Source organism: Bos indicus, chromosome 21 (assembly GCF_029378745.1).
Source record: "Bos indicus isolate NIAB-ARS_2022 breed Sahiwal x Tharparkar chromosome 21, NIAB-ARS_B.indTharparkar_mat_pri_1.0, whole genome shotgun sequence".
Classification (NCBI taxonomy): Eukaryota; Metazoa; Chordata; class Mammalia; order Artiodactyla; family Bovidae; genus Bos; species Bos indicus.
The window spans coordinates 5,454,417-5,477,437 of NC_091780.1; the positions used below are offsets into that span (position 1 = coordinate 5,454,417).

Below are 23,021 nucleotides of genomic sequence, written 5' to 3' on the forward strand. Positions count from 1 at the left end.
TAAAAAGTGCTTACAAGTTTTTTTCTATCAAATGGTAGGTTTAGTGATATAAAATTTCATTATTTTCTGATGACCAGTCATGATCGGTTTACTTCAGTCACTATGTCGTGTCTGTCTTTTTGAGACCCCATGAACAGCAGCATGCCAGGCTTCACTGTCCTTCACTATGTCCCATAGTTTGCTCAAACTCATGTTCATTGAATTAGTGGCAACATCCAATCATCTCATCCTCTGTTGTGCCCCTCTACTCTTGCCTCCAATCTTTCCCAGAATCAGGGTCTTTTCCAGTGAGTTGGCTTATCAGGTCCACAAAATATTGGAGGGCTTTCCTGATAGCTCAGTTGGTAAAGAATCCACCTGCAATGCAGGAGACTCCAGTTCCATCCCTGGGTTGGGAAGACCGACTGGAGAAGGGAAAGGCTACCCACTCCAGTATTCTGGCCTGGAGAATTCCATGGACTGTATAATCCATGGGATCACAGAGTCAGACACGACTGAGCACCTGTCACTTTCACTGTCAAGTACTGGAGTTTCAGCTTCAGCATCAGTCCTTCTGATGAATATTCTGGGTTGATTTCCTTCAGAATTGACTGGTTTGATCTCCTTGCTGTCCAAGGGAATCTCAAGAGTTTTCTCCAGCACCACAGTTGGAAAGCATCAACTCTTCAGTGCTCAGCATTCTTTATTTATGGTCAAACTCTCACATTTTTAAGTGATTAATAGTTACATAATCACAATAGTAAAAGTTATTTATCAGTTTTCACAATCAATAGCCAGACTGAAATCAAAAGATAATTACAAATGCAAGCCATAATGGAAATATGATTAACCTAACAATATAAAATAATTACATACAGTTTGAGGGGTTAAGTAGAGTGATGGGGTAAGTGGATCTGCATGCACATACATGTTTTCATCTGCCCAGCCAGTCTATGTCTTTTGGTTGATGCACTTAATCCAGTTACATTTAAGGTAATTATCAATACCTTAAATGTATAATCATATTACTGTTTTCTTAATTGTTTTGGGTTATTTTGTATAGGTCTTTTCCTTTTCTTGTCTTTCCTGTCTAGAGAAGTTCCTTTAGCACATGTTATAGAACTAGTTTGGTGATGCTGAATTCTCTTAACTTTTACTTGTTTGTAAAGCTTTTGATTTCATCATAAATCTCAACAAGAGTCCTACTGGGTTGTAGGATCTTCCCTTTCATCACTTTAAATATATCGTGCCATTCCCGTCTGGCTTGTTGAGTTTCTTTGAGAAATCAGCTGATAACCTTACGGGAGTTCCCTTGCATGTTATTGCTTTTTTTTCCCTTGTTGCTTTTAATATTTTATCTCTTTCTTCAATTTTTGTCAGTTTGATTACTATATGTCTCACTATGTTCTTCCTTGGGTTTTTCCTGCCTGGGACTCTCTGCACTTCCTGAATACGGTTGACTATTTCCCATTTTGGGGAAGTTTTCAGCCTGCTATCCTTCCAAATGTTTTCTCAGGTAGTTCACTCTCTCTTCTTCTGAGACTCCTATAATGAGAATGTTGGTGCATTTAATGTTGTCTTAGAGGTCTCTTACTTCATTTTTTCCATTCTTTTTTTCTATATTTTCTCTTGCAGCAGTGATTTCTACCATGTTGTCTTCCAGGTCCCTTATTCATTCTTCTGCCTCAGTTTTTCTACTATTCATTCTTTCTAGTGTATTGCTCATCTCTTTCTGTTTGTTCTTTGGTTCTTCTAGGTTTTTGGTAAACCTGTCTTGCATCTTCTCCATTCTTTTCCTGACATCCTGGATCATCTTCACTATCATTATTCTATATTCTTTTTCTGGGAGGTTGACTATCTCCTCTTCATTTAGTTATCTTTCAGAGGTTTATATTGTCCCTTTGTCTTGGACATAACCCTTTTCTGTTTCCTATTGATTAAACTTCTGTGATGTGGCTTCCATTCTAGAAGCTATGGCATTTCATCTTGCTTTTTCTATCTGCTTTCTAAGATGGGAGTAACTGGTGGTGGGAAATCCTGGGTCTTACTCTGGTAGGTATATTCATGCTCAGTAAAATTTTGATCCAATTGACTGCTAATGGGTGGGGCTGAGCTCCCTCTCTATTACCTGTTTGGCCTGAGGTGACCCAGCCCTGGAGTCTACAGGCTCTATGGTAGGGCTAGTGGTGACCTTCAAGAGATCTTATGCCAAGAAGTACTTCTCAAGACTGCTGCTGCCAAAGCCCCCTTCCCTGAGACAGGCCACTGATGACCCATGCCTCCCCAGGAGACCATCCAACACTAGCAGTTAGATCTGGTTCAGTCTCCTGTGGGGTCACTGCTCCTTCCTTTGGTTCTTGGTACAAGTAAGATTTTTTTGTGTCATCCAAGAATAGAGTCTCTGTTTCTCCCAGTCATTTTGAAGTCCTGCAATCAAATCCCGCTGGCCTGCAAAGTCAGATTCCCTGGGGATTCCCAGTCCCTATGCTGGATTTCCAAGCTGGGGAACCTGACGTGGGGCTAAGAACCTTCACAACAAGGAGAGGACTTATTTGGTATTAGTGTTCTCCACTTTTGTGGTCACCCACTCGGAGAGTATGGGATTTGATTTTATAATTATTACACCCCTCCTACTATCTGGTTGTGGCTTCTCCTTTGGATATGGGGTATCTGTTTTGGTGGTTCTAGTGTCTTCCTGTTAATGATTCTTCAATAGCTAGTTGCTCTTTTTCTGTCCTCACAGTAGGAGATGAACACAGATACTTCTACCCCTCCATCTAAAACCAATTTCCCAAATAATAATTTAATAGTGCATTTTTTCTAGATCTCATGAACCTGAAATTTATTTGGGTTAGTTTTTTATATTTCAGAGAATTTATATAAGTTCTTAATTTATTTAGGCAAATTAAATAGAACATATTTATTAATTTTGTTCATGCCATTTAGAGATAGAAATATATGATGTTTTTCACATACATACCTAGATATACACACATCCATATAAACACAGACAGAAATCTCTTACTTTTCATTTTAAAATTTAACATTTGATCTATATGTCTATTTTTGTGACAGTACCATGCAATTTTCATTACTCTAGATGCTTATAATAGCCTGAAGTCAGGAAAATGTATTCCATTAGGTCTGTTCTTTCTCAAGATTGTTTTGGCTATTCAGGGTCTTTTGTGTTTCCACACGGTTTTTTCTTCATCTTCTTCTTCTTCTTTTTTTCAATTACTTATTTTTTTATTGAAGGGATAATTGCTTTACAGAATTTTGTTGTTTTCTGCCAAACCTCACATGAATCACCCATAGGTATACAAATATCCCCGCCTTTTTGAACCTCCCTCCCATCTCCCTCCCCATCCCACCCCTCTAGGTTGATACAGAGGCCCTGTTTGAGTTTCCTGAGCCATACAGCAAATTCCCATTGGCTATCTGTTTTACACATGGTAATGTAAGTTTCCATGTTACTCTTTCCATACATCTCACCCTCTCTTCCCCTCTCCCTATGTCCATAAGTCTATTCTCTATGTCTGTTTTCTCCATTGCTGCCCTGTAAATAAGTTCTTCAGTACCATTCTTCCAGATTCTGTATATATGTGTCAGAATATGGTATTTATTTTTCTCTTTCTGACTCACTTCACTCTGTATAATAGGTTTTAGGTTCATCCATCTCATCAGAACTGACTCAAATGCCTTACTTTTAATGGCTGAGTAATATTCCACTGATGAACTATGGTGTTGGAAAAGACTCTTAAGAGTCCCTTAGACTGCAAGGAAATTCAACCAGTCCATCCTAAAGCAAATCAGTCCTGAATATTCATTGGAAGGAATGATTTTTAAGCTGAAACTCCAATACTTTGGCTACCTGATGCAAAAACTGACTCACTTGAAAAGACCCTGATACTGGGAAAGACTGAAGTCAGGAGGAGAAGGGGATGACAGAGAATGAGGTGACTGGATGGCATCAGCAACTCAATGGGCATGAGTTTGGGTAAACTCTGGGAGTTGGTGATAGACAGGAAGGCCTTGCATGCTGCAGTCCACGGGGTCACAAAGAGTCAGACACGCCTGATCAACTGAACTGAACTGAACTAAAAAACATGCTCAGCATCCCTAGTCATCAGGGAAATGTAAATCAAAACCACAGTGAGAGATATCACCTCACACCTGTCAGAAAGGCCATTATCAAAAAGAACACAAAGAACAAATGTTGGCAAGGATGTAAAGAAAAGGGAACACTGTATGCTGTTTTGGAGAATGTAAATTGGTACAACCAGTGTGGAAAATGGTATGGAGTTTTCTCAAAAAATTTAAAACTGGAACTACCATAGGACCCAGTCAATTCCACCCCAAAAACCCTGAACACACTAATTTGAAATATACATGCATCCCAGTGTTCATAGCAGCATTATTTACAGTTGCCAAGATATGTATGCAACCTAGGTGTCCATCAAAAGATGCATTGATAAAGAAGTATCCATGCCTCACCTCTTTTATATACACACACACACAAACATACACACACACAGAGACACATGCACAGAATGGTATACTACTCAGCAATTAAAAAGGATGAAAATTTGCCACTAGCTGCAACATGGATGGGCTTGGAGGGAATAATGCTAATTGAAATGAATCAGACAGAGAAATAAAAATAATGTATCACTTATATGTGGAAAAATATTGTATCACTTATATGTGGAATCTAAAAACTACATGAACTAGTGAATATAACAGAAAAGAAGCAGACTCCTAGATCCAGAGAACAAACTACTGGTTACCAATAGGGAGAGGGAAGCTGGGAGGAGCAATTAAAAGTAGGAGGTAAGAGTTACAAACTATTAGGTATACGGATATATTTATTGTACGGTACAGAGTATTTAGCCAATATCTATAAATGGAATATTTATAACATTTAAAAAATCTTTAAAAATTGTGAGCCATTAAATTGTTACCTGTAACATATAATACTGTGCATAAAACATACTTCAATTAAAAAATAAAAAACAGGAGAAGGCCAGAAAATACTGATTAAAATTGTTTGAAAAATGAATTTGAAAAAAAGAATGTTTGTGGTTTATCTCAGGCCTGGATTTGAGCCAGCTTTCTGCAGTGCACCCACTATCCATCTACTAAAGCTTGCTCTTGCCACTGTTGGGAGCATACACAGGGAGCTAGCTGCAGGTTGCAGGGGGGATATCACATGTAGAGTCCTAGAAGTGCCTATAGGCCATTTGGGGAAATCCACAGGTGAGGCGCCCTCAGTAACTTGTGGGCACACCTTCTGATTGAATCCCTGGAGCACTTGATAGAATCTTTATCCTTTGTTAAGGTCCATTACAAGCTCTAAGTGCTCACCACCCCTCAGGTTGCCACTCAGGATTCAGTGCTCTGGGTGAGGGAAGAGAAAAGTGGGTGTCATTAGCAGAATCTCTCACACCAGGGAAAGCAGGCATTCACTTTTGTGCTTTCAGTTTCTTCTATGGGAGAAATCACAGGTGAGGAAAATCTCTTGGCTCAGAGCTGTACTGCCTTGGGGGAAGAGGTGATGTGGGTAAAGTCTAATCTTGATTTATTTGCTCTAATAGTGAAACTTTTTCACTAGACTCCTGGATTCCCACAAAGTCTATCTCATCTGTAGGTGATTGTTTAAATCAGTGTTTTCAGAAGCTCCCTGACCACAGCTAAGAAGGGCAGGAGCTGATTCATGGGCCACTTCATGGCCTACCGCTGGGTTCTGTATACCTAATAGCCAACACACAGTGGGTGTGACTCCTCATAGGTCCCTAGGCATATGGTGTTGCTGACAGAACCAAAATCAAACAGGACTGTAGCTGAATTCTAATACAATCAGAGTTGTTTCTAGGTCTGTAGCTGTGACTGCAATGAGTCAGTCATCTGGGTATAAATCTGTTTTCTCAGTGGGTCTCTCTTTATTCTTCAACAGCATCATTTTTTCACAGTCTCCTAGCTGAATCCCACATCTCCCACAAAGGCACTTTTATCCATGGATAAATGCAAGAGATGGGAATACCAGACCACCTGACCTGCATCTTGAGAAATCTATGCAGGTCAGGAAGCAACAGTTAGAACTGGACATGGAACAACAGACTGGTTCCCAATAGGAAAAGGAGTACACCAAGACTATATATTGTCACTCTGCTTATTTAACTTCTATGCAGGGTACATCATGAGAAACTCTGGGCTAAATGAAGCACAAGCTGGAATCAGGATTGCCAGGAGAAAGATCAATAACCTCAGATATGCAGATGACACCAACCTTATGGCAGAAAGTGAAGAAGAACTAAAGAGCCATTTGATGAAAGTGAAAGAGAAGAGTGAAAAAGTTGAGCTTACAGCTTAGAGCTCAACATTCAGAAAACGAAGATCATGGCATCCGGTCCCATCACTTCATGGGAAATAGATGGGGAAACAGTGGAAACAGTGGCTGACTTTATTTTGGGGGGGTCCCAAATCACTGCAGACGGTGACTGCAGCCATGAAATTAAAAGATGCTTACTCCTTGGAAGGAAAGTTATGACCAACCTAGACACTGTATTAAAAAGCAGAGACATTACTTTGCCAAAAAAGGTCCGTCTAGTCAAGGCTATGGTTTTTCCAGTGGTTGTGTATGGATGTGTGAGTTGGACTGTGAAGAAAGCTGAGCACTGAAGAATTGATACTTTTGAACTATGGTGTTGGAGAAGACTCTTGAGAGTCCCTTGGACTGCAAGGAGATCCAACCAGTCCATTCTAGAGGAGATCAGTCCTGGTTGTTCACTGGAAGGACTGATGTTGAGGCTGAAACTCCAATACTTTGGCCACCTCATGAAAAGAGCTGACTCATTTGAAAAGACACTGATGCTGGAAAAGATTGAGGGCAGGAGGAGAAGGGACAACAGAGGATGAGATGGTTGGATGGCATCACTGACTCAATGGACATGAGTTTGGGTAAACTCTGGAAGTTGGTGATGGACAGGGAGGCCTGGCATGCTGCAGTCCATGGGATTGCAAAGAGTCAGACATGACTGAGTGACTGAAATGAACTGAACTGAACTGAACTGTAGGAAGCAACATGTTTAAGGGACCTTTGGTTTGGCCACTGTGCTGATGTTATTCTCCTTTATTTTTCCATTTCTTTGTAACATATTACCAGCAATTTTGTGGCTTAAGACAAAATCAACATAATTCAACAGTTTCTGCAAGGAATATGGGTGTGGCTTATCTCAGTCCTTTGTCTAGACTCTCATAAGGCTGTGATTGAGCCTGAGCTTAATTTTCATCTGCAATCTTGATTGGGGAAAAATTTACTTCTAAACTCATTAGGCTGTTGGAAGAATTCATTGTTTGTAACTGTAGAGCTGATGGCAGCTCACTTCTTCAAGACTAGAAGATTTTTTCATCATGAAAGACTCAGTTCTTTTAAGGATTTTCTTCTGATTAAGTCAGGCCCACCCACAATAATCTTTCTTTGGATCAAACCTGAAATTAACAGATCTACAAAATCCATGCTAAAACCAAATCACATGTTCTGCCCAGGTTCTCAAGAGGAGAGAGTCATACAAATGTGTGACTAATTGGAAGTCATTTTAGGGTATGTCTGCCAGGTATGTTTTTGGTGTCTTGAGGAGAAATAAAGAAATGAAGATATCCATGACATTGAGTAAATAATGATTTATAATAGTATTCTCTGGGAACAGTGAAAATTATGTAAGATATAGCTAGTGTTTAATCTTCAGGGAACATTCTGTATGTTGCTAATCTTTATATCTCATGGAACACAGTACTAGCTTAACAAATTTTTATTGTATAAGTAGTATCAACAGGCTGTTCTATGCTCTTGTCCTAAAAAGTAACAATTCACCTGCTCTCCGAAAAAGTCTTCAGTATAACTTTTCCTTACCTTGGCTCAGAAAAAAAGTCACAAAAATGAGCAATTAGCAAAAAAGGTAAATTCTTCTTACAGTTCCACTGACCCAAGATGACTTGTCTATCTTGATAAATCAGAGAAATTTCTCACTCCCTCTCCAACTTTTTCCATTCTATCTTCCCCTGGGAAATGGGCATCAGGCGCATTTCATGGCAGACTCTGATGACCTTTAAGGATTCTAGAATCACTGAACCCTGTTATCTGTCATAAAAGTTAATTGGAAACTCAAGTGTCTGATTTAGAAAGAACTAAAGCTGAAACTCCAGTACTTTGGCCACCTCGTCTGAAGAGTTGACTCATTGGAAAAGACTCTGATGCTGGGAGGGATTGGGGGCAAGAGGAAAAGGGGATGACAGAGGACGAGATGGCTGGATGGCATCACCGACTCGATGGACATGAGCCTGAGTGAACTCCGGGAGTTGCTGATGGACAGGGAGGCCTGGTGTGCTGCAATTCATGGGGTCGCAAAGAGTCAGACCTGAATGAGCGACTGAACTGAACTGAATCACAATAAAACAAAATCTCTGCAATTTAGTTCATGAATTGTATTAGGAAGGCTGCACAATTATCAGAGTAAACAGCTAAAACACCTCAGAGAAGGAATTAAGACCTCTAAAAAAGCATGTACTTGGAGAGGAGACTTCATACTCAAGTTGGAGCTTGCCAGGTCCCTGAGTATGTGTCTGTGTGTTCATAACATGCATGTGTGCAGGTATGTGAACACTTGCAGAGGGGAAGCACATAGAATAAACATTTCTTTTTCAGTCACCAGTCCTAGAACTAATGACAAATATAACTAGGAATGCACCTGGCCTTATCTGAGAAACTGCACGTGTGGTGTTCACTCAGTCGTGTCCGACTCTTTGAAACCGTATAGACTTACCCCAGTATGCTCCTCTGCCCATGGGATTGTCCAGGTGAGAATACTGGAGTGGGTTGCCATTTTCTCCTCCAGGGGATCTTCCCAACCTAGGGATTGAACCCATGTCTCCTGTGTCTCTTACATTGGCAGGTGAATTCATTACCAGTGAGCTACCTGGGAATCCCTGAGAAACTTAATAGGCACATGTTTTCAGAAATAAGGAAATGGTTTGCCTCCTATGAAGATATGTTTTAACTTAAGCCTAGACAAATAAATTATGTACAGAAACATGGTATTTCTGAAAATGAGAGCCCTATGCCCTGTTCCTTCCAATTTGGGGTGATTGGCACATTGGCTTTGTATTGGTCTTCCTGTCTGAGACAGTGAAGCTGGAACCCACAATTCCTCCTGCTACTGCTTCTCCAGATATTTGTTCCCCGTGGAAGCTGGAAACAGAGAACCAGGGGTTCTCTGGAACCACTTTTTAGGTTGTGTCCCAGAACCTCACCAAGAGCCAACTGAGTTATAGAACCAAGCCCCAGAATGTGGCCCTGACACCCCTTCTCACTTTCACATCTAACAGTGGGACGTTCAGGCAGACTCATGAGTTAGGCAAAGGGGTATTCTGAACACAGGCTATGCGGAATCTGTTCACCTCAGGTTGGTGCAAGTTAGATGAATTTGTTAAAATGAATCTGCTCTGGAGTTGTCCCCCTGTTTTCCTCACTGAAGAAATTACAATGGTGGTTGAAGAAATTATTCAACATGTGGAATATTCCACTGAGATTGTGTTCATAACTGGTAGGGTGTTTTATTATGTTTTGCTTTTCTATTTTCTGCTCAGTTTTTATTGAAATTTTATGTAAATATTAATAGACCTTTAAATGTCACACATAAATAATAATATTTCCCCAGGAAATGATATAACTTGACCTTCATATTACTTAGAAAAATATGTTTGTGTTTTTTATTGCTTCAGGGTAATCATTCTCCTTCCTTTGTACTGAAATACTAATTTGCTAAAAATGTTTAATGTTTCTTGGGAAATAATCTCCAAATTGATGTTTCTATTGGCCATCCTGAGTATTGCTACAACAGAACACCATATTTTGCAAAAAATATTCTAATTTGTTGAAAGGCATAATTTTACATGGGCTTCATATAGTCTGCTTGTGAATATTTTAAGTAAAAATGGGACTTTGGGACTTTTTTCATAGAAGAAACATTTCTTTTTCAGTCACCAGTCCTAGAACGAATGACAAATATAAGTAGGGATGGACCTGGCCTTATCTGAGAAACCGCACATGTGGTGTTCAATCGCTTGATCGTGTCTGACTCTGCAACCATGAAGATCTTTTTTTTTAAACAAGTACCAGCTGATTGCTTATCAAGTAACATTGATAAACAAGGCATATATTCTAAAACTCAACTAGTTTATTGGTTTTGAGTCTAATATTTTATTAGAATTATAGAAATAAATTAGTCACAGTTGTTAGAAACAATTAGAGAGTGCTTCCTGGACTAAATGATTTCTAAGCTGAGCTTCAAAGTTGAGTGTGAACTATTTGGATGCAGGTGAAAGGAAGCACATCCTACGCAGAAAAGAAGATATGTAGCAACCACTGGGGAAGGATCTTGGCACATCTGAGGACCTGGGGAAGTGCAAAGAATACAGGGTCAAGGGGGCATTTCATTCAGAATGATGCAGACTGTTGGAGAGGGGGAAATTCCCCCCACCCTCCACCCCTCTTGAGTTATTATGGCTGGACTAATATTAATGATAAAATTGACATTATGCAGATTAACAAGAGAAAAAGAAACAAAATTTGATTCATACACAAGGAGGTCTCATAAAAATGGGAAGTGCCCAAAATGTAGCTTTTATACTTTTTAGACCAAAAAGAACAATACATCTGTGAGGAATTAATAGGATAAAGAACTTGGGTTTTGAGTGCTTAATTAGTGAGAAATCAATTAAAGAAGGGAAAAGGTTTGTTTATACAGGCTTCCTGGCAATAAGGATGACCTACCTCTAGACGTGGAGAGTACACCTTTCACATGAGAGATTGTTTTCCTACTTCTGTAGACAAATAGGAGGGTCAGAGTAGATATCTCTTGCATTGGTCATTTCTTAAGTAACTTTAATTCAAAGTAATCACTATGCCATTGAGGCATATTTTGGGGTAGCTTACCCTGGGCCCCAGAAAGACCATAATAAAGTATTTTTCCCTTTTTTAAAATTTTCTTTATTTATTTTTTTTGAATCAAAGGATAATTGCTTAACAGAAATTTGTTGTTTTCTACCAAATATCAACATAAATCAATCATAGGTATACATATGTCCCCTCCTTCTTAAACGTCCCTCCCAACCCCCTCCCATCTCACCACTCTAGGTTGTTATAAAGCCCCTTTTTGAGTTCCCTGAGTCATACAGCAAATTTCCATTGGCTATCTATTTTACTTATGGTAATGTAAGTTTCTATGTTACTCTCTCCATACATTTACCCTCTCCTTCCTCCCCCTGCCCCCATGTCCATAAGTCTGTTCTCTATGTCTGTTTCTCCATTGCTGCCCTGCAGATAAATGCATTGGTACAATCTTTCTAGTTTCCAAATATATGTGTTAATACATGATATTTATCTTTCTCTTTCTGACTTACTTCACTCTGTATAATAGGCTATCCATTCATTCACCTCATTATAATGTAGACTCAAATGCATCCCTTTTGTGGCTGAGTAATATTTCATTGTATATATGTACCACAGCTTCTTTATCCATTCATCTGCCAATGGACATCTAGGTGGCTTCCATGTTCTAGCTGTTGTAAATTGTGCTGCAGTGAACATTGGGGGACATGTATCTTTTTCAATTTATATTTCCTCAGGTATATGCCTAGTAGTAGGATTGTTGGGTCATATGGTGGTTTTAGTCCTAGTTTTTTAAGGAATCTCCATAGTGTCTGTATCATTTTACACTCTAACCAACACTCCAAGAGGGTTCACTTTTCCCACACCCTCTCCAGCATTTATTGTTTGTAGACTTTTTGATGTTGGTCATTCTGTTTGGTGTGGGGTGATATCTCACTGTAATTTGGTTTGTATTTTTCTGATAATGAACTATATTGAGCATCTTTTCATGTGTCTGTTAGCCATCTGTATGTCTTCTTTGGAGAAGTGTCTGTTTAGTTTCTTTGGCCCACTTACTGATTGAGTTGTTTATTTTACCGATATTGAGCTACATGAGCTGCTTCTATATTTTGGAGATTAATTCTTTGTCAGTTGTTTCATTTGCTATTATTTCCTCCCATTCTGAAGGCTGCCTCTTCATCTTGCTTATAGTTTCCTTCATTGTCCAAAAGCTTTTAAGTTTAATTAGGTTCCATTTGTTTATTTTCATTTTTATTTCCATTTCTCTGGGAGGTGGGTCATAGAGGACCTGGCTGTGATTTATCTCAGAGAATGTTCCACCTATGTTTTCCTCTAGAGTTTTATAGTTTTTGGTCTTACATTTAGGTCTGTAATCTATTCTGAGTTTATCTTCATATATGGTGTTAGGAACTGTTCTAATTTCATTCTTTTGCATGTAGCTGTCCAGTTTTACCAGCACCACATATTGAAGAGGCTATCTTTGCCCCATTGTATATTCTTGATTCCTCTGTGAAAAATAAGGTACCCATAGATGCATGGGTTTATTTTGGGGATTTTTATCTTGTTCCATTGGTCTATATTTCTGTTTTTGTGCCAGTACCATTCTGTCTTGATGACTGTAGTTTTGTAGTATAATCTGAAGTCAGGAAGATTGATTCCTCAAGCTCCATTCTTCTTTCCCAAGACTGCTTTGGTTATTCAGGGTCTTTTGTGTTTCTATATGAATTGAGAAATTTTTTGTTCTAGTTCTGTGAAAAATACCATTGGTAATTTGATAGGAATTGCATTGAATCTGCAGATTGCATTTGGCAGTATAGTCATTTTCACATTTTATAATCATTTTCACATATTGATCCTTCTTGCATAGGAACGTGAAATATCTCTCCATCTGTTTATGTCATCTTCTATTTCTTTCATCAGTGTCTTATAATTTTTTACATACCATTCTTTTGTCTCCTTATGTAGGTTTATCCCTAGCTATTTTATTCTTATAGTTGCAATGGTGAATGGGATTGATTCCTTAATTTCTCTTTCTGATTTTTCATTGTTAGTATATGGGAATGCAAATGATTTCTGTGTATTGGTTTGTATTCTGTGACTGCTAAATTCTCTGATGAGTTCTAGTAATCTTCTGATAGTATCTTTAGGGTTTTCTATGTATAGTATCGTGTCATCTGCAAACAGTGACTACTTTACTTCTTTTCTGGTCTGGATTCCTTTTATTTCTTTTTCTTCTCTGATTGCTGTAGCTAGGACTTCCAAAACTACATTGAATAATAGTGGTGAGAGTGGACACCCTTGTCTTGTTCCCCAGCAGGATAAACTGTGGGTTTATCATATATGGCCTTTACTATTTTGAGGTAGGTTCCTTCTAGGCCCTCTTTTTTTTTCTTTTAAATTTTAATCATAAGTATGTGCTGAATTTTGTCAAAGGCTTTTTCTGCATCTACTGAGATTGCAATATGGTTTAATCTTTCAATTTGTTAATATGGTGTATCACATTGATTGATTTGGATATATTGAAGAATCTTTGCATCCATGGAATAAACCCAATTTGATCATGGTGTACGAGCTTTTCAATGTTTGTTGAATCCTGTTTGCTAGAATTTTGTTGAGGATTTTTGCATCTATATTCATCAGTGATATTGGCCTGTAATTTCCATTTATTGTGTTGTCTTTGCCTGGTTTTGGTATCAGGGTGATCGTGGCCTCTTAGAATGGGTCTGGAAGTGTTCCTTCCTCTGCAATTTTTTGAAAGAGTTTTAGAAGGATAGGCATTAGGTTTTCTCTAAATGTTTGAGAGAATTTACTTGTGAAGCCATCTGGCCCTGGGCTTTTGTTTTTGGGGAGAATTTTGATCACAGTTTCAATTTCACTGCTTGTAATTGAGTTGTTCATAATTTCTTTCTTCCTGGTTCAGTCTTAGAAAATTGAACTTTTCTAGGAATCTGCCCATTTCTTTCAGGTTGTCCATTTTATTTCCATATAGTTGCTTATAATAGTTTTTTATAATCCTTTATATTTCTGCACTATCTGTTGTAACCTCTCCTTTTTTCATTTCTAATTTTTTTGATTTGGTTCTTCTCTCTCTTTTTTCTTGATGAGTCTGGCTAAAGGTTTGTCAATTTTGTTTATCTTCTCAAAGAACCAGCTTTTAGTTTTATTAATCTTTACTATTGTTTCCTTCATTTCATTTTCATTTATTTCTGTTCCGATCCTTATGATATCTTTCCTTCTACTGATTTTGGGGTTTTTGTTGTTCTTCTTCTTCTTTTCCAGTTGTTTTAGTGTAAAGTTAGATTTTCTATTCAATGATTTTCTTGTTTCTTTAGGTAAGATTGTATTGCTATAAACTTCCCTCTTAGAACAGCTTTTGCTACATCCCACAGGTTTTGAATTGTTTTTTTTTTTTCATTGTCATTTGTTTCTAAGACTTTTTTTAAATTTCCCTTTTGATTTCTTCAGTAACCTGCTCATTATTTAGAAACATATTGTTTATCTCTATGTGTCTGTGTTTTTTATAGTTATTTGCTTGTAATTGATATCTAGTTTTGTGGTCATAAAAGATGCTTTATATGATTTCAATTTTCTTAAATTTACTGAGGTTTGATTTGTGACCCAAGATGTGGTCTGTCCTGGAGAATGTTCCATGTGCACTTGAAAAAAAAGTGCATTCTTCTGCATTTGAATGGAATGCCCTGAAGACATCAATAAGATCCATCTGTTCTAATGTGTCATTTAAGATTGTGTTTCCTTTTTAATTTTCTTTTTGATAATCTGACCATTGGTGTAAGTGGGATGTTAAAGTCTCCTACTATTATTGCGTTACTGTCAATTTCTCCTTTTTTGTCTGTTAGTGTTTGTCTTATGTATTGAGGTGCTCCTATGTTGGGTGCATAGATATTTACAACATCTATTCCTATGTCTTCCTCTTGGATTGATCCCTTGATCATTATGTAGTATCCTTCCTTATCTCTTGTAATATATTTTATTTTATTTTAAGATCTATTTTTTATGATATGAGGATTGCTACTCCAGCATTCTTTTGATTTCCATTTGAGTGGAATATATCTTTCCATCCTCTCATTTGCAGTCTATATGTGTCTTTAGGTCTGAAGTGGGTTTCTTATAGACAGTATACATGTGGGTTTTGTTTTTGTATCCATTCAACCATTTTGTCTCTTTTGGATGGAGAATTTAATCCGTTTACATTTAAAGTAATTATTGATATATATGTTCCTATTGCCATTTTCTTAATTGTTTGGGGTTTATTTTTGTAGATCTTTTTCTTCTCTTGTATTTCCTGACTATATAAGTCCCTTTAACATTTGTTGTAAAGCTGATTTTGTGGTACTAAATTCTCTTAACTTTTGCCTGTCTGTAAAGCTTTTGATTTCTCCATCAATTTTGAATGAGATTTTTACCAGGTAGAATAATCTTGGTTACAGATTTTTTTCCCATTCAGTACTTTAAATATATCCTGACATTCCCTTCTGGCCTGAAGAGTTTCTGCCAGCAGATTAGCTGTTAAATGTATGGGGTTTCCTATATATGTTACTTGTTTTTCTCTTGCTGTTTTTAGTATTCTTTCTTTGTGTTTAATCTTTGTTGCTTTGATTAGTATGTGTCTTGGTGTGTTTCTCCTTGGGTTTATCCTGTATGGAATACTTTATGCTCCTTGGACTTGATTGACTATTTCCTTTCCCAATTTGGGAAAATTTTCAACTATAATCTCTTCAAAAATTTTCTCATACCCTTTCTTTTTCTCTTCTTCTACTGGGACCCCTATAATTTGATTGTTGATGCATTTAATATTGTCCCAGAGGTCTCTGAAACTATCCTCTTTGAGACTAACTGAGGATAGTCTTCATTCTTTTTACTTTACTCTGCTCTTCAGGAGTTATTTCCACCATTCTATCATCCAGCTTACTTTTCCATTCTTCTGCCTCAGGTATTCTACTAGTGATTCCTTCAAGAGTATTTTTAATTTCAGTAATTGTGCTGTTTGTCTCTGTATGTTTATTCTTTTATTTCAATAGGTCTTTGTTAATTGATACTTGCATTTTCTCCATTTTATTTTTTGAAGTTTTGGCTCATCTTTACTATCATTATTCTGAATTCTTTTTCAGGTAGTCTGCCTATTTCCTCTTTATTTATTTGGACTTATATGTTTCTAGATTGTTCTTTCATTTGCACATTATTTCTCTACTTTTCATTATTTATTTATTTATTTTTAACTTATTGTGTTTGAGGCCTCCTTTTCCCAGGCTTTGATGTTGAATTCTTTCTTCCTTTTGGTTTCTGCCCCCATTAGGTTGGTCCAGTGGTTTGTGTAAGTTTCAGGTAGGCTGTGACTTATGCTTGTGTTCCTGTTGGAGGAGGTGAGTTTTTTCCCCTCTGATGGGCATGGCTGAGTGAGGTGGTAATCCTGTCTGCTGATGATTGGGTTTGTATTTTTGTCTTATTTTTTGTTTGAATGAGGCATCCTGCACAGGGTGCTACTGGCAGTTGGGTGGTGCCAGGTCTTTCACACAAATGGTTGCCTTTGTTGCTGTTCTCAATATTTGATATTCCCTAGGGTTAGGAGTTCTCTGGTAATCTAGGGACTTGGAGTCAGTGCACCCACTCCAAAGTCTCAGGGCCTGGGCTCTGGCCAGGAACAGAGATTCACAGGTGGTTTGTTATGGCATTAAATGGTATTAAAACAAACAACAAAAGTGAGAAACAAAAGGTGCATCCCAGATAAATGGCAATTACAAAATCAGGTAAATAATGACTAAAATAATGGAATATACACACATATATGTACACCCAGAAGCAAAACCAAAAGTCCAAAAAAGATAAAGTATAATAGATTGACCTTGCAAACAAAGGAAATCAAAAATTATATCCACCAATTAAGATTAAAACTAACTAAAGTGCAAACTGGAAAACAGAACTAAAGCAAGGTGCCAACTGGGGAATAAAACAACAAAAACAAAATAAACTGACATATATGTGAGAAAAAGAAACAAAGAATATAAATGCAAAGTTAAGCAGAAGTAGATAAAGAGGATTTATATACAGTAAAGATTAACTACAATGGGAAAAGAACAGTAGGAAAAACAAACAAAGGAATAAATGTAGAAAAAAATAACAATAAATTTTTTAATTTTTTAAAAAGAGATAACAAGAAGTAAAAAAAAAAAAAAAAAAAAAGGAAAACCCCACAGAACTGCAAAAGGCCAATACAGAGGCAGTATATAACAGAAATAAAAAGTGCAATTTTAAAAAATTCTCTGGGTTTCTTCCTTGTCCTGGCTATTGACGACCCAGAGGGATGGTACGGGGAGGGAGGAGGGAGGGGTGTTCAGGATGGGGAACACGTGTATACCTGTGGTAGATTCATGTTGATGTATGGCAAAACCAATACAATATTGTAAAGTAATTAACCTCCAATTAAAATAAATAAATTTATATTTTAAAAAATTCTCTAAAGTTTAAATAGATTTAATAGTGCTGGTAAAAAACATCAACTACAACAACAGAGTGAAAGGGGATGGGGGGAACATCCAGAAGCAACTACAGAACAAGTCAAAAGATAAGAAATGTTCTCTTGAGTCTCTGCTGTCAGCATCCATTCCCTCACCAGGAGTCACAGTCCACCTCACCTCCCTAGGATACCGTTCAACACTGGGCTGGTGTCTGGACCTGCTGTGGGATCTGCTCAGACTCTAATCTGGTACTCTTCCTGTGTGTTCTTGCCTTCAATGTCCACAGGTGTCAGAACTAGTACATTTTCTTTTGTGAGAACTCTCGTTGTCCTTTTAAATATTCCATAAACACAGTCTTCCTAGTTGATTGTGTGGATTTAATCTAGTTTGTACAGTGGGTGGGAAGGTTTTGGGTATTCTTCCTTAGCCACACTGCCCCTGGGTTTCAACTGTAGCTTTATCTCTACCTCTGGATGTGGGTCATCCAGACGGGTTTGCTCATGAGGATGCCCTGGAGGACTTGGTTCTGCGCCAGTGAGGGCCAGCTGTGAAGGTGGTACAGCTGCTTAGGTCACAGGGGCCCTGGCAGCACCAAGTACTCAAGGGAGCTGGCAGCAGGAAGTATCGTGCTCTAGAAGGGTATGGCAACCTACTCCAGTATTCCTGCCAGGAGAATCTCCTGGGCAGAAAAGCCTGCAGACCACAGTCCACAGGGTCTTAAAGAGTTTGATGTGACCAAAGTAACCCCGTTTGCATAGATACAGGACTCTTTCTAGCTTCTGGCAGTTCTTTCCCAGTAGGGATCATGCATGGAGGTGGCGCAGTTGCTTGGATCACAGGAACACTGGCTATGCAGGAGCACTAATGTCTCTTGTCACAGGAGACATGGTTTTATTAGGGCTTTTTCTAGTCTGTGGCAGCTCTGCCCCAGGGAGGACTGAGCATGAAGGTGACACAGCGGCACCAAGTGTGCAGGGACACAGACTGCCTCAACTACAGTAGCTATGGCCCTATCAGAGTCTTTTTCCAGCCTCTGGTAGCTGGTGATCTTCGGTGAGACCTCCTCCATTGCCCCACCCATTCAGGCCTTTAGAGGGCTCCCCTGACTTGGGTCCTTCTCTGTTGCTCAGCACTGCCAGGTGCTTGAAGGGCCAGCCTCTCTGTTGTTCAGCTGCTGGTGCTGGCCTGTGGGAGAGAGAGGCTAAAGTGATGGCCCCATCCCTACACACAGCAGTATCACCTTGCCTCCAAGGCTGCCTGGCTTTCCTCCACAGGCATTTCCTACTACAGTCTCCTCCCGCATGTCCCCTAGGGCCATCTCCCCACCGTCAACCACAGACCTCACCCTGGATTCCTCCACAATCCCTGCACTCCAGCCACCAGCTGCTGTGCCTTCTAAGGGACCCACGTCCCTGACTGGGGTATGTATGGCTGTGGCAAGGATTTTCTGTGTGATTATTATTCCGTTTAGACTGTCACAGATCAGCTGCTTCACTCTCAGCCTCAACTATCTCTCCTCTGTCCCAAACAGTTGCCCCAGTGTGGAGGTCAAACCCCTGCTCAGTTCCCCCGCCTGCCAGAGGCAGGTCCAGTGCTACTAATGCTTCTCTTTTTTTCCCTACTTCTTTCATTCTACCGAGTTTTATGTGGTTCTATATATTCTTTTCCACTGGTCAGGAGCTCCTGCCCACTCTCAGCTGGTGTTCTGCACACGCTTCTGTGTCTGAAGGTGTATTCCTGATGTATCCATGGAGAGAGATGCACTCCATGTCCACCTACTGCTCCATCTTATTCTCTCCACCATAAAGTTTTGACAGTTGTACAGGAGAAACAAGATGCTGTGTTCTGGAAAGATCCTTTTGGTGACAGGACGCAGAATGATCCAGAGTACTGAAGGTTGTTATGAGACAAGCCAGGGGCTTTGGTAAATAGTACATGGGCCAGGTAGGAAGAGGAATTGGGGGAAATAGAGAAGTTGAAGAAGGGAAAATGAATCAGAAATGGTTGTCTAGATTCCCACCTTGGATAAATGAAAGGAGGACCTAAGCTAAGAGAAGGTATTGGTGTGATAGAGGCTCATTTCTGGTCATCGTGAATTTCAGGTGCCAGAAGGTTGAATCCAGTAGGTTGAAGGATGGAGGTCAAATGGGAGGAAGGAGAGAGACACAGTTCTGCAAAAGATCACCTAGAAAAGACATGGGTAGAGGCGACTTTGGAATAAAATAAACAACGTATTAGGCATGCACACTCTCCCAGTCCCTCATGGAATCTTATGAGATTTCCAGTAACATCTCTATTAATCCTAACTCGTTTATGTGTGGCTTTGCTTTAGTAAAGAGGAAGTAGTGTCCATAAAATGATTTATTCTGTTTGTTTTCTGAGTAATCATGAAAGGATAAAATAAATATAAAAATATTATGCAAAACATTATAGTAAGTGATTGATAAGCTTAAATTCATACTACAAAAATCGAAATATAAATTTGTTACTGAAGTTTAGATATAAAAGTTTATGTATAAGTCTGTTACTATTGAAAAAGCAAACTGAGAATAGAGTTACTTGAGGGATGAGTTTTTTCTTATTCTTGGTTTTAAACATGTAACATACAGCTAGACAGAAGTGATAATAGCTCATTGAGTAATGGCCTGAATAAATGGTGTAGAATAATGGCATAGAATAAATGTGCACATCTATCACACATATCAAGTAATGTGTATTTTTTTGTGTGTCTTTTACAGTAAAATACTTCATGCAGCCATGGATATAATAAAAATTAAGTTTCAGAGCCCCAGAATTCTGACTCTTTCTCCAATTTGATAAATGCTGTACTTGAATACTTTTATCAAGTCATTCATTTAACAAAATAAGTTATAAATTATTTCCTTGAATTATTTTAACACAAGAAAGTTGGTTAATTTGGCAATACTTCATTACAGGTGACTATGTTGTCATGACTATATATTTTGAATTGAGTAGAAGAATGGGATACTTCACTATTCAAACATATATTCCTTGTATACTGACTGTGGTTTTGTCCTGGGTATCATTCTGGATCAAAAAAGATGCTACACCAGCAAGAACAGCATTAGGTGAGTTTCAAAAAAGTCTCCTACCATTTTTTGTAATTTTAATATAGAACTATATTCATAAAAATACTTTCAATGAAAAAGTTCAAATGTAACTGATCTAATTTGAGGGCTACTTGATTATTTTATTTATTTTTAAGTAGACAAGTTAGATTTTTCTTCCTGACAATAGAATTCCCTGTGTACCACTTAAGTTGAAGTCAGGTATTCAAAATAAATCAATTGCATCATTCTGTACTGTGCTCTACGGATGATGTCATTAAAAATGTAGTCATGTTCTGAAACCTGCCACACTCAAAAGTCTCATTATGTCAGTGAATGGAAATAGAACAGTGTATGGAAATAGAACCTTTGAGGATTGGTGACCAAATCAGTAAAACAGTCTTTCAATAAAAGAAGTACTGCTTGGCTAGAGCAAATTTACCAGCAAACAAAAAAATGATTATTCTTTTCAGCTACAATTTACACATTAATGCTCAAAGTCTTTTCATAAATTTTTCTCTGGTACCCAAAGTTCTCTTAATAAAACATTAAATTTCAGTGGTTTTAGAATTGTAGTGCATGTTTTATATCAGTTTTTCTTTATGGTGGGAATTTTGCCTAACTTTCTATATTTTTATTTGTTAATAATGTATGATACATAGTTCTTTCCACCAGCACTCTCACAATTTCTTTTGGAAATCAAGCTACCTCAATATAAAAAAAAAAAAAAAAAACTGCAAAATCTTGTATATTACATTGCACCACTTCTGTTGGTTTTTTAATTCTTGTTTGTTTAACAGCACAGTACTTTTTGAACAAGGTAAATTAGCCTTTAATATCCTCTGTCCTGTGGAAATATCCTCTGTCCTGTGGAAAAGATGAGAATACCAGACCACCTTACCTGCCTCCTGAGAAATCTGTATGCAGGTCAAGAAGAAACAGTTAGAACCGGACATGGAACAATGGACTGATTGCAAATTGGGAAAAGAGTATGTTAAGGCTGTATATTGTCACCCTGCTTATTTAACTTCTATGCAGAGTACATCATGTGAAATGCCAGGTTGGATGAAGCACAAGCTGGAATCAAGATTGCCAGGAGAAACGTCAATAGCCTCAGATATGCAGACAACACCACCCTTATGTCAGAGAAGGCAATGGCACCCCACTCCAGTACTTTTGCATGGAAAATCCCATGGACGGAGGAGCCTGGTAGGCTGCAGTCCATGGGGTTGTGAAGAGTTGGATACGACTGAGCTACTTCACTTTCACTTTTCACGTTCATGCATTGGAGAAGGAAATGGCAACCCACTCCAGTGTTCTTGCCTGGAGAATCCCAGGGACAGGGGAGACTAGTGGGCTGCCGTCTATGGGGTCGCACAGGGTCAGACACGACTGAAGCAACTTAGCAGTAGCATGGCAGAAAGCAAAGAAGAACTAAAGAGCCTCTTGATGAAAGTGAAAGAGAAGAGTGAAAAAGCTGGCTTTAAATGCAGCATTCAAAAAAAGAAGATCATGGCATTGGGTTCCATCACTTCATTGCAAATAGATGGGGAAACAATGGAAACAGTGATAGACTTTCTTTTCTTGGGCTCCAAAATCACTACAGATGGTAACTGCAGCCATGAAATTAAAAGACACTTGTTCCTTGGAAGAAAAGCTATGACCAACTGAGACAGCATATTAAAAAGCAGAGACATTACTTAGCCAACAAAGGTCCGTCTAGTCAAAGCTATGGTTTTTCCAGAAGTCATGTATGGATGTGAGAGTTGTACCAAAAAGAAAGTTGAGCTCCAAGAAATTTATGCTTTTGAACTGTGGTGTTGGAGAACACTCTTGAGAGTCCCTTGGACTGCAAGGAGATCAAACCAGTCAATCCTAAAGTAAATCAGTCCTGAATATTCATTAGAAGGACTGATGCTGAAGCTGAAGCTCCTACTTTGGCCACCTGATGCAAAGAGGTGACTCATTGGAAAGTACCCTGATGCTGGGAAAGATTGAAGGCAGGAGGAGAAGGGGGTGACAGAGGATGAAATGGATGGATGGCATCACCAACTCAATGAGCATGAGTTTGAGAAAGCTCTGGAAATTGGTGATGGACAGGGAAGCCTGGCGTGCTGCCGTCCTTGGGGCTGTAAAGAGTTGGACACTACTGAGTGAACTGAACTGAACTGACCCCTCTGCCCAATATTGGTTTTGCATTCTTATATAAAATACATGATAAATCAGCTGACAAAGGCATAACATAAATTTAGCAACTATTCTTCAAGTTATGACCTGACAATGACAAATTCAGAGGTCATAGTGAGTATAACTTTAAAGATCAGCTTCAAAACAGAGTAATATTTCTGCACAACTTGAAACTATGCAAGTCCTATCGAAGAGTAGCCATCATGGTGTTAAGAGGACAGGGATACTAAAAATATATCATTCTTGCAGGTAATAGATTTGCTGACCAGAAGAGTGGAGAAATCTCAACACTAGCATATTTAATTGAGACACCTGAAGGGCTCTGCTTAATAAAGCAATTCTCTAGACTTCCCCTAAATGAAACAAATC

The 23,021-nt window shown here is 38.5% G+C and overlaps 1 protein-coding gene across 1 annotated transcript in view; it reads left to right on the forward strand.

The window, feature by feature from the left end:
• GABRG3 (gamma-aminobutyric acid type A receptor subunit gamma3) overlaps window positions 1-23,021 on the forward strand; it is an 846,991-nt gene that overhangs the window by 803,584 nt on the left and 20,386 nt on the right. The window contains exon 7 of the mRNA XM_070774998.1: window positions 20,334-20,486. Coding sequence (XP_070631099.1) covers window positions 20,334-20,486 — 153 coding nt within the window. The remainder of the gene's footprint in view (window positions 1-20,333; window positions 20,487-23,021) is intronic.